Raw genomic sequence first — 13,250 nt, forward strand, 5'->3', positions numbered from 1 at the left:
GCCTAACATACCCTCAACCATATATATATATCTAATATGTGTGTGTGTACATGCGTACGTGTGTGTGTGTGCATGTGTAACATATATATTAATATTACAATGCATGTAATATACATTATCATATTCTATTTGTACTGGTTTCTTATGGGGTGATTCGAGGTTTGGAAAACATCATCACTGGGTGAGTTGGCAGATAATTTGTACACCTTTAAAAGATGGTGGTTTGGGCATCAGATCATTGGAGGAATTCAATTTATCCATGAGACTTAAAGGTCTGGCAGGCTTATCTAAAAACTCAATTTGGAGTTCTTTCTTTAAATTCAAGTTTTTCAAAGGGGAGAACATATTAGGTTTTTTCGCAAGAAAGCTGATCAGGGTCGAAGATGTGGAGGACATCATTGGATCTCAAGAATATTTTCCTTTCAAATTCCAAGTGGATGATTGGGCAAGGCGATGTTTTGTTTTGGTTGGATGATTGGCTTGGTGAGGGGCCCCTCATTGATTATGTAGATGGTGCAATCAATGTAACGCTTGAGAAGTGAGTAAATGACTTGCTCCATCAGGATGGCTCTTGGGACCAAACGAGGCTAGAATTAATTGATGATACATCGATACCTCAATTCGTAACAAGATGCTCGATCAATGGTGGTTTTCGTTTGTCGAGTAGGAGTGACAAATAGGTTTGGACTCTTGCTTAGGATGGCAAGTTTTCTATTTAGTAGGCTTGGAATGTGGTTCGAAATCAATCTCCTCTAGTGCCTTATGCTAAGTGGATTTGGAATTCCTCTATGCCTACCAAAATTGCAATCAAAAGCTTGTTTTGATTGACACAGATCACCTTTTCCTAACTCAATAGTTATCTGGTTTTGATTAGTTGCTTAAATAATAGTACAGTTTAGTCATTGTTTTAGATATCCACCATTGTCAAGGTATTCAACTTCTTTAGACTTTTGAGTTTTGCCTCTTTTTTCTCATGTAAATAGGTTTAAGAATGTTATATAGCCCATTCCATTTTTTAAGTGGGATGTGAGTAGGGATGTAAATGGATCGGATGTGATTAGATCTGGATATTCCCTGCCCGGATACGGATGCGAATCGAATACAGGTTTTCGACTATCCGTTTACATCTCTAACTTGTGTAACCTAGACCTTCTTCCTCCCCCCCCCCCCCTAACAGATATGATTCAGTCTCAATCAATGTTTTAGTCTCATTTCCTCATTCTTTAGAACCTGTTGAATCTTCAAAAACCCCTCTATATCAATAGTTGAATATCTATTCAGATCAGATAATTTTTTTCTAGATTATTTGAATAAAAATTCGGATACCCCTAAACAAATACGGATGTAAATCAAATTCGAATTTTCAGGTATCCGTTTACATCCCTAGATGTGAGCTACCGTCTTTGGGGTCTGCGTATGTCATCCTATCCTAAGGAACTCCTACAATTTGTTTTTTGTTCTTTTCCTGATGAAGCCCAATAAATTTCTTCAATATGGAGGTGTTTGTACCCAAAAAACAAAAAAAAAAAGAGGACATATGGGAAATGATTCCTACAAGGTGTATGGAGAAAGCCCTCACTAAGACATGAATTAGGCAAACGGAAGCAACTTCACCAAATTACCTGCAAAAGCAATAAAGGCACCCTATTTTCTACCTGTGGCATGTCAAACATGGCAATCCAAATCATTTAATGGGGGAAGAGGACACCTTTTATTCGTGAAATATTAAATTTCAAATTCTAACTCAATTGGATGACCCAGTGAATTTTGCACTACCATCTTGTTTATGTAGTCCATAATCATTTAATCATCCAATTATGAGTGATTTTAATTAAATTATCCACTTGATTGTGGTATATTATAGTATAATAGTATTCATTCGAGCTCAAAGTTGAAATAAGAGCAGCAAAGTGTGGCCCTATATCCTAGTGAAATTTGGCTTCAATCATCTTTAATATCGTCCAGGAAAAAAAAATGTCCATCTGCTTTAAGAAAAAAAAAGTAGTTAGAATTTTTAAATTGAGGAAATTTTGCTCCTCAAAATACATTTGACTATAAAATATTGAGTGTCGCGGTGTCGCAATAGCTTTTGTCCTAGGCCGACATGAAGAAGTTTAAGCACCAAATTTTACTTGTGACGAATATATTTGGATCTTAGCTATTCACAAGGAAGAAAAATTAAAGCTTAATGAAGCATGCCACACGTTGAAGGCTGCTACATCGTTGTGGTCTCCGAACAATGCCACACGTGGGATGTTCTTCTTAATGAAGCTTTAGCAATTAGGCAAACTCTTCTTGAAGCTATCTCATAAGGAATTGTCAATTTAATTGTTGAGAGTGACAATCAAGAAGTGATCTTAACCTTACAATCGGGCTCCGCTTTCCCTCCTCTAGCAGTTCGGTCAATTGTTAAAGATATTTTATATCTCCAGACTTATTTTGAGTCTTGTTGTTTCTTTTTATTCCAAGAACTAGTAATGTTATTGTTGATGCTCTTGCCAGGAGGGCCTTGTCCTTAGCAAGGAGGACAATTTGACCTTTATCCGATCTCTATCTTGTTGATGGGAGTGTATCTTGCTCTTTTGAATAAATTGATTTTTTTATTCAAAAAAAAAGGGAAGAAAAGTTAAAATAGTCCATGTGGCCGAATTTTGGAGCTACTTGTTCAGTATTTTTGTTTACAAATTACCAAATATAAGAGGGGTTATTATATATAACAAGGGTAGGGTTTTTCATGATGCTAGAGTGGTAAACCCCACCAATGAAAAGGAGGGGAGATGGAATTGGTCAATAGGGAGCCCAATATAAATATGTCATTTTGTCACCCAACGATGATGAGTATCTTTTCATGACCAAGGGAATGTTCTATTTTTAAACTTAGGGGATTTCCTCATAGTCTCGATGCGTTAGAGATCGTAAAAGTGGAATGACTAAAATACCATTGGTGGGTAAACCATGGTTAAAATGTGGTTATTTGACTTCTGACTCACCTGAATGTCTAAACAATATATGAGTTAAAAATATAATATGAAAATGCATCCATTTGCCCCTTGATCGGGAGAAAATTCCATTTCAATTGGGTAGGACCCATACTATAGGCAGTTTCTATTTATTAGAACAGTCCCTGATTTTCATACCATATAAAAATATTTAGAATATTTTATAAAATGCTTTATAATCATCCAATTTGGACATTTAGATCCGAAGAAACAGGGCATCTAAAGTTTTGGATAAGACCTAGGTTGGGTTAGGCCTAGCTAGCTCGGTCCAAAATAGATCCAACCAACCTAAGTGCTTCCAACAACTTGAGATTTAACACTAAATGGGTGATCCAACATGGAATAAGCTCGAGTTGATGTCAAGTTTGTGTCATTTGGTATTTGCTTGACGTCAAAAGAGGTTTTATCACACGTCATACAAAACCCATCCTAAGTCGAGGTTTTGATGATTGGTTATCGACATGCACTGTATCCTGTTTGACATTTTATACTTTTGAGTCGATATCGATTGTGCCCTTCTTCAACGCATGCTTGATGTTGAAGTTCATGCTCTTTTTGTCAAATAGAGCTCATTCGACGTCAAATTTTGAGTTTTGCAAGAATTATGGACACATTATTTTGTCGGCACATCTCATCAAGGGCAACCCTTGGGAGTCTAGAACCTGTCTAGGTTTATTACTTGGCCCGTCCCCGAAGACTACCCATTTACGTGATTTTTCATGTTTTCATCCATGGATTTAATTGGTTAAATGATTTTATCCCCTTTTGGGTCATTGATCTAAAACTACTTACTTCTCATCTACAATCGTACGGTTTGAGATAGGATTTGGTCATTGACGTCATCAAGAGGTTGGGGAAGTCTCCTAAGTTCATAAATAAAACCTTCCCTCAAATTTTGAGAAGGTCTTTGGCAAGTTGAAAGGCCATTGAGTGAGAGCTACTAAAACCCTAATTCTTATACAATTTTGGGTGTCTTCAGCTGTGATTTTGGCTTCTCACCTTGGGTAAAGACACCCTCCAATCTTCTATTTTCGTGGTTTCTCAAGTAGATAATTGTTTTATCTTCTTCTTTTATTTTATATCTTTTTATTTCATTGGTTTGCTTATATTTTCCCTTGTTATTGCATACAAGATAGGTATATGTCATCCTACCTCTCTAGGCAGTGGTTGCATATACCCAATATGACTTCAAGCCCCATATTCTAATGTTGTTTTGATGTTTTGTAGTATATGTCAATCCCTATTTATTTTTCTTGTGTTTTATTTTATGTGTTATAGTCCTTATACGTTAAAGATGTTGGATTATTTACATTTGATGTGTGTATCCATTAAACCCAATTTAATTTGATTAAATTAATTATTATAATTTCATATTTATGTGCTTATTGTGATAATTTTGATAATGTGCAATTACTCACTTTTATCGTTACTTATTCACAACTATGGACAAACTTGGACACTCTATTTTAGGGTTGCGTTGTATATTTTCCTAATGGAGATTAACATGAAAATATAAATGTGAACATTTAATTATGTTAACATTGATCTATTGAAATTTTTTATTTGGTTTACCACCATTTTGTTCAAAAAGGGAATTTCCAGTAATTTCTTTTTCCATTTTGAGAGACACTTATTGTGGCATTTGTATTTCATGCAATCATGGCGTTCCAATGTTTATGTCTACCGACAGGATATTTGTTGTGTAGGTATATGCGTGAATGAGAGTGATCCTTAATAGTTAATAGGGTTTCTGCACCCCAAAATGGTAAACATCCAAGTGTGTGAATCATCAAATTGTGATTGGTTAGAATCTGGGGTCTCGATAACATTAGTTTAATATTATTATTTGAAATGAATTTCAATTATTTTGATTATCATTGAAATACTCATTGTTTATTGTACAATGTACTTGTTTTATTGACGGATTATTAATTCCATACTTGTGAAAGTGCATTGTGGATGTTGATAGTGCGGGAATAAAGTGTAATGAAAATATATATCACAACGGATTTTTAAGTTACACCATTGATAGGATCATTCTTTTGTGCAATTAAGGATATATTGATGGTCACCCTTTAGGATCACATCACATGGTTCATTCTCGTCAATCTATTTGGAATCTATGTATTATGTGTCTTTTTTTTCCAACTAACTGTGGTTTATAGTTAGATGCACTGGGTATGTGGTCTAACCTTAGCTTCATCTTTTGATATTTTTTATTTTACTTTTGGTTTATGTTATAATATCATGTTTTATTTAATTTGTACCAAGCAATAAGAAGATTGATTTCACCGGGTGGACCGGAGGTGCTTAGCACCTTTCCCGAACCATGACATGACCTGAAACATAGTTTTGATCTAACCGGTCCTTCTTTTTTTTTTTGGGTAAAGAACGGAAATGGAAAATATTGTATCTCACGCAAGGAATCCGAGTTACATAAATCTGAAATCCAAGGAGTGGAAATGGGCCATACTGTCTCACACGCTAAAGACAGGGCCCTTCGAGCAAGAGAGTCAGCTACGTTGTTAATCTCTCTTGGAATATGATGAAAGGAGCAAGCATTAAAATAATCAGACAGCGCTTTGATGTCCTGAACAATGCTGAGAGATTCAATGGGAGGGGGCTGATCTCCAACGAGGCTAGAGACAATGGATAAGCAATCTGACTCCACCACAAAATTTTCAAGACACTCGGCAATGCAGTAAAGGAGCCCATCACGAATGCCCATTGCTACACCAATCAAAGGGGGAGAGAAGGACATGGGTTTTGAGACTGCCAGGACGAGCTACTGCGAATGGGATCTGATCACAAGGCCAATGCCACATTTCCCGTCATTGAATGCTGCATCCTAGTTGAGCTTGAAAGCCGACGGAGGAGGAGGGGACCAAGCAAGGCTTTCAAGAGAGGGGGAGAATCGCCTGCTAGGAACATTCCTTTTAGGCTCTGTTGTCACTGATATAAACTCCTGAGCTAAAAGTTCTGTTTGCTCACCTCGACTGGGGATTGGTTAATCCCATTGAGAACCAAATCATTCCTAAAACACCAGATGTTCCAACATAGAAAGGAAATAAGACATGTGACCTCTCTATTCGCATTCTTATCTCTCTTTCCCAACGCTTCCCAGAGATTAATAACCCAATCAGACTTGGATCAGGGCTAGGAGGGATGAAGGCCATCGATGAACCAAACCAAATTGCCCGAGCATAAGGGCAATCGAAAAGGATATGATCCACCATCTCAAAGAGAGTGCCACATCTATGACACGCGGGATCCACATGAGAATGATGACGAAGCAATGCCAGACCAGTAGTAAGGGCATTGTTGGTTGCTCTCCAAAGAAAATTTTTGATCTTAGGTGAGGTATGACAAGACCAAATCCTTTTCCACACGCCTTCAGGGACTGGGGAAGACGAGCCAGTGGATGAAGAAGGAGCATTAAGACGATCTCTAGCATCCCTTTGATTGCACAACATGTGATAATCTGCTTTGGCCGAATAGAGGCCAATTTTGGAAGCACCCCAAACTCGAATATCCTCAGAAGGGAGGACCCCAAGATTAATTCTCAAGATGGCTTCAACATCTTGCTGATGGAAATGTAGATTGAGGAGGTTCATCTTCCAAACCTTGTTATCAGCATCAATGAAGAGGGGATCCAGTTATCCGAGGAAGAGGGGATCCAGTTATCCTCCCAAATGTGAATACTCTCACCATTCCCAACGATCCATAAGAGACCATCCATAAGACACTGCCTCCCTTCAATAATACTACGCCATGCCCACGAGGGATCCGAGTCCAATCTTGCACTAAGTAAATCAGAATTGGGGAAATAAATTTGCTTTAAGAATATGACCCAAGGGGATGTTGGATCTTTCCAAAGTTTCCACGCAAGCTTACCTAAAAGGGCTTTGTTCTGAAGGAGAGGATCTCCGAATCCAAGGCCAATTGGTCCCCATTGGAACCTTCATGGAATCAACTTTATTTTTGTGAGTCCGAGACCTTAATCTAAATGGCGACTTCTTATTCCTTCTCTTCCCCAAAGATGTGAGTATGATTTAAGATCAGATTCATTGTTCTCACATCCACATATTGATTAAGGAAAAAAAGTGTCACTGTTGGTCCATGAGTCATTATGTGAGATGGCCTATAAATTATGCACTCTAGTGTATAGGCATCTGTTTCCCATAATGGATTAAGTTTTCTTTCACTCGTAAAGGAGGAAGTGTGTGACCTTGTGATTGGATTCTTATATCATCATTCTTTACCCCCACCCCCTAAACAAAAAAGGAAAATTCTTATATCATCTTTTGTTTTTTTTTTTTTTTGGAAAAGTTCTTGTATCATTATTAACTCTCAACTCTATTGTGTCATTGGTGAAGGGATTCTCCATTCACCCATGGTGAAGGGAAATGGTCCGGCTATAACAATGTGTGAATTTCCATTAAATGAGGGAGTATGTATGGTTGTTTAAAATAGAAAAGGGTGAAAACTATAAAAAACTGAGAGGGTGTAAGTGTAATTTAACCTAGGAAATTGCTATAAAATCCAAGTACGCGGATCTGCTAGGGTTTGAGGATTTCAGGTTCGTCTCCGCAGTCGGCACTAGGTTAGTGGAGGTAGAGAGACGAAGAGGAGAGTCGCGCCTGAAACTTCGCAACCATGGGTCGTATGCACAGTCGTGGGTATGTCTTCTTTGCTTCTTCAGAAATTGAGATTTCTGTGATTACAGCTTCAATGGTGGTTTATTTCATTTGATGCGTCACATCACTCTAAGTTTCCATTGCATTTCTCTTTTTTTTTTTAATGGTTTTTGTTGTTGATACAGTAAGGGTATCTCTGCATCAGCCCTTCCATACAAAAGGACACCTCCTAGTTGGCTGAAGATATCAGGCCAAGATGTGAGCAAATCCTAAAATCCTCATTTCTCTATTAATCGTGAATGCTACTAAACCCTAAATCGCACTACTGTTTGATTTTCTGAATGATTCGTTTTTGGTTCTTCAGGTGGAGGATAACATTTGCAAGTTCGCCAAGAAGGGGTTGACTCCATCCCAGATTGGTGTTATTCTTCGAGACTCTCATGGTATTGCTCAGGTTAGGAGCGTTACTGGGAGCAAGATCCTACGTATTCTGAAGGCTCATGGTATGCTTTTTTTTCGTACTTTATCAATACTGGTTACTGGATTTATTATATTTGGGAGATTTTTAAATGCTGATTTTGGCATCTGATTATATTTATCGATCGATTAGGCCTTGCTCCTGAAATTCCTGAGGATCTGTACCACCTGATTAAGAAGGCAGTCGCTATCCGGAAGCACCTTGAGAGAAATAGAAAGGATAAAGATTCGAAGTTCAGATTGATTCTCGTAGAGAGCAGGATTCACCGACTTGCCCGCTACTACAAGCGGACAAAGAAGCTTCCACCAGTCTGGAAATAGTGAGTCTGCTCCTTCATTAATATTAGTTGAATTGTCCTTGTTCTCATGGATCGAAATATGCTAGTGTTTTTATTATTGTTGTGAGCTTATGATTTCTGATTATTGCTTCTAGGTTCTTTCTTCTTCTTGTTCTTTATTATCCTCAACTGCATTATCTACAATCTGTTTGGCCTGATTTATCGGAATGTGATAGACATGTTTGTAAAGCATTCTGAGCTATTACCTAACTGTTTGTCCCAAATAGAAGGTTAATAATTAAGTTTGGTTTGATAGAATATGACGTTTGTATCCATCAGGAAACAAAAATGATGCTTTGGGCCCTTTGATCTAAGTTGCGATACTGTCTTGGACAGGTTTTGTTTCTTTTTGCATTTTTATATGTTAATGCCCTAGAAAAGGTGACCACTAAGCAACCGCCAATTGATTTGTTGCTTTTAGTTTCATATCTGTTAGCAGGTCTATGCTTATCGTTTTCAGTCACCAATCTGAGTATTTGATGCTCTGGAAAGACAAGCTTAGGGCGGATGCTGAAGATGGATGTTGTTGCACTTACTTTTGTGCTTATGCTTTGGCATATGGTCCAACTCTCCCACACTACTTGCAGTTTAGAAGATCAGTTGGGCAATATGAAATTGTCCTAGAAGAGAAGCTGTTTCTGTGGATTCAGTCATTCAGACAGGTTCATGCAGGCTGAGAAAATGTCATATGATACAATATTAGTCTAGAGTTTAGACATCCTTAATAAGTTCCATCTTTAAGGTTTGTCCCTAGCAATCAGTTTTTGTGGTCTGTGTCTTTCACTTTGTCTGGCCAATACCCATTTATTTTTTTTATAGGTTTATCCTGTGGAATTCTCTGGTTTGTTTGCTCTAGGAGTCCTAGTTTAATGAAGATACTTGTTCTAGTCCCCTGGATGATAGGTGTAGGTTTGGAAAAGAGTACTGCCGAAGTCAAGCTGAACACTTCTGGTGCTCTGTTCCACTTCACTCCCTAATTTTCTCAGAGTAGTTTTTAGCTTATCTTTTTCCATGAACATGTTCCACAATTTCTTATCAGTAAGAGCTCCCTCACTAGCCTTGAGGTTCGAATGATTCCAGCAGTATTTATCCAAACCAGATGTTACATGGTGCTTAACTTAATCTTTTTATAGGATTCTTCCACTCAAACATTATTGGGTTGCTAATATTTTTATGGATTCAGAAATTTGACTTATATAGTCTTGGGTATTGGGCCTTAAGTTTTGGTTCGAGCGAACAGTGATTTTGCAATGAACTTGTATCATTTATCAAGTCTTTTGAGATTTTTTAGGGATGAAAAGATAAATTTTTTTGTTTGGTATGGATTGTCTAGTGTCAGTGAGACCTACAAAACAAGTCCTCAATTTGGGATGTTGACCTGCTGAGTTGAGTCTGCTCTGAGAACATTGACTTTGTTAATAAGGTTTGATGTTGCATATATTTTTTTTTCCTGAAAGGGAAGAAACTAATGTCTGAAATTTATCAAGAAGATACAGTGGTCAGGAAGAGAGTGTTTTGCTGGAACCTGTGGAACAGCTTTGCATCTCTTGAGATCTTTAGGTTCCTTGTTGGGTTGTTAACCTAGTTGATCAAGAAAGTTGTGCTTCTGTTACTGTATTCTGTATTCAGTGAGGTTGTAGGAAATTTGGTCCTCATTGAGGAAGAAAGTTATATTTGGAATTTATTGTATCATAGCGAATCTTAATGGGCAATGGTTTTGGATCAGATGGTCTATCTCACCTCTGCTTGAGGTTTTGAGAGAGAGGAAAGCATTGAAATGGCTGACATTAGGGGGGAGGGGGGTTGGAAGTTGTTTAAAGCAAGTGACTCTCAACACAACCTTGGCATGGTTGGGTTGTGGTTCATTACTGCAGTAAATATTTCCTATTTGAAGATTGAGACATGGTTCTGTAAGCAGCTGGGTCAGGTTACAGTATCTCTCTCTCGCTCTCTATCTATATCTATTCTTCTCTTTTCTTTTCTTCACATGAAATGACCTTGCTGCACTGCTATTTATAATATCTTTATGACACCTCATTGGTGCACACTCCTATGATGCTTGTTCAGAAAAGCCTATCTGATGGTGACATAATGATGGCAATATAGTGGTCATTAATTCCTACTGCTCTAGTCCAACATCTACTTCCCTTCCCCTATATATGTTTGTATTATGAAGTATTGGGAAAAAAAAAAAAAAAAGGAGAAGAATTTGAATCCAGTATAGCTTCTTGCGGTTAGTGAGTACCACTCTTGTGGTTGAGTGAGTCTCACACTTGGGCTGAGTGACTCTCCAAGCGATCCCAGAGTTAAGTGTGGTCCGCTGTGGTTTTTTCTGACCTTTGTTATCTTGTTTTTTAATTCTTATTTTTGGCAATAAAATTCCGGCACAATCTTTGAAAATTATTGAAATTTTCTGAGACACTGAATAAATACAGATATGTTCAGTTGCTCAATGAAACCTTTTGATGGGGCCAATCCTTACTGTTTCATGTTTTTAATATCAGTGGTGTAAAATGTCTAGTCTTGATGCCTTGTTTATTGAATCCGGTCTATGGGCGTTCTTATAGTTTTGATGAGCAATACGTTCTTCCCTCGGCATTCTCATTTACTGTTTGTGTTTTAGAAGATGTAATGTCTTCTATTGTGCATGTACATATGTTGATTTCTATTTTTATTTAACTGAAGATTTTTTTCCCTTGTATTTTCAGCGAGTCTACAACAGCAAGTACCCTGGTGGCTTAGGATGCATGAATGCATGCCTACACTCATGATGGAGAGGACATTTCCTGAAGCATGAGTTTCATTGTTAGATTAGAGAAGAGAAAGGAACAGTTTTGTTTATCTGAACCAATTGATACTTACTTAGCTTTTGGGTGTTTTGTTCTTCTTTACCGGAGCTTTTTATTTGGGTTTTGACTCGTTATTTTATGTTGTGATATTGTGCTTTAGATGAGGCCCTCAAACCAGCGCACCATGTAGTTTCTTACATTCGTTAAATGTGAAATTCCTATTATTATTTTGAAGAGTGGATTGACAATTTAGGGTATATGGAAAAATTCCCCTCTCGGCTAGAGGTTTAGGTTCCGCATGCGTTTGTTCCTGCAATAGAAATGTGCAGTGACTGACAATGCCTAGAGCATTAAGCACTTTTCCAACTTTTCTAAAGTTGGTGCTCCGGTGGCCATCCCAATCTGTGAGGATGTTTAATATAGCCTTGATTGGGTGCGGGCATTAAACGGAGTTTTCTACTATATAACCCAACTCTCCTTTCTTTAAATTGGTATGGGTGTCAGTCGCACGGTTTTACTTTCATTATTTTTTTGAATCTGGAATATATGGTTGGATGAAAAAGACTTACAATCTCCATTCTAATAAAAGAAGATTTGACCTCCCTATGGCAATCCAAGGGAACTCTGTAACACATTTTGGCTTCTTTGTTCTCCAATTTCTCGGCTGAGGTAAGGGATGCAGTATTTGTTAGCTCATGCTCCCCGGTGGTTTCATGATTCTTAACATGCTCTGTGAATCACTTGAGCAGCCCCATATCCGCTCCTCAAGAGTTATATCTTAACTGCTTATTATGGATACAATTTTTGAAGGTTTGCTTCACTAAAACAACTATATTTCAAGCTGCAGCATCCTTTGACGGCCATTAATGGTTTTCCTAATTTTGGGACCATTGGGTTCTCCCCCCATGATCGGCTAAGGTTTATTTAATTTGAGAAGTAGAAAACATTGTGCTACTATGAAGATTCACCGTAGCAGTGGTGCTTGTTTAGTTATTTTTTTTAACGTTCTGAAGTGTGCTTTGCTCGTTTTTTGTGTTCTTTCAACACATTTTTTTTGGTAAAAGTCTTTTAACACATCCCACCTCTTGATTCTGGTTGTAAGAAGTCTACTAATCTGCTCATGGAATTGATTTTTATTTAACAACGTTTGTTGGATGGTTACCATGCCCATGACTGATGGTGGTGCTTCTTATGATTCAATGAAAGCTGAGAGGTTCAAATGGACAAGGGTTGGGGAAGTTTTCTCATTCTCCGACCTCTGTCATTGTTTGATACATATAGACAAAGCAATGTTGTCTGGCTTAAGTGAGGAAGCCTACCTCATCTCTATGAGATAAATTAGGAGATTCAAATCATATTCATTTATTTAATATCTACTTATTATATAGTCTAAGAAGTACTTATAACTCCTCTAATTTCTTCACAAGACCCACGTACAACACAACCCAATTATCCCTCAACTCTCTCCTAGGATATATGTAAATAAATAACTAATAATAACTAAAATAATAATTACTAAAATTATCCTAATAATTAAAATAAAAGACACGTAATACTGTTCATAATCATTTTTATTCTTCTAGAGTCTTGTTTATTATCGCAAGGATTTGAGCAAAACTCTTTACCTTCTCATTCACATGTTACCACATTTAACCCATCTCTTGGTACTCTCAAGCTTGATCAGTTGTTGAATATTGCAGCTCTATAATCTTTATTTTTGTAAATTGGAATCAAAATGTTTTTCTTCCATTCATTCGATATTTTTCTTGTGCTCATAATCTTGTTAAACAATTTGGTTAACCAAGATAAATCACATATCCTGAGTTTTTCTTTACCTCTATTAGGACCCCATCTTGGTTTGGTGGTTTGCCTACTTTCATCTTTCTTAGATTTCTTTAACGTCAAAACCCTAATTTTTCATATTTAATTTACGTTATGCAATGTCTGATGGCTAGAAAAAACTTTTGCCAAAATATTTTTGGAAAATCAGGTTTTCTGACTTAGACTCGT

General features: G+C 37.3%; 1 protein-coding gene across 1 annotated transcript; it reads left to right on the plus strand.

The window, feature by feature from the left end:
* The first annotated feature begins 7,530 nt into the window (after positions 1-7,530).
* LOC122649149 (40S ribosomal protein S13) lies at positions 7,531-11,466 on the plus strand. Its single transcript, XM_043842524.1, has 5 exons — positions 7,531-7,678; positions 7,822-7,894; positions 8,001-8,139; positions 8,247-8,433; positions 11,160-11,466. Exons 1-5 carry the CDS (start codon positions 7,656-7,658, stop codon positions 11,191-11,193), a joined length of 456 nt encoding a protein of 151 aa, XP_043698459.1. The 5' UTR covers positions 7,531-7,655; the 3' UTR covers positions 11,194-11,466.
* Positions 11,467-13,250: the final 1,784 nt, after the last annotated feature.

This window comes from Telopea speciosissima, chromosome 1 (genome assembly GCF_018873765.1).
Source record: "Telopea speciosissima isolate NSW1024214 ecotype Mountain lineage chromosome 1, Tspe_v1, whole genome shotgun sequence".
Classification (NCBI taxonomy): Eukaryota; Viridiplantae; Streptophyta; class Magnoliopsida; order Proteales; family Proteaceae; genus Telopea; species Telopea speciosissima.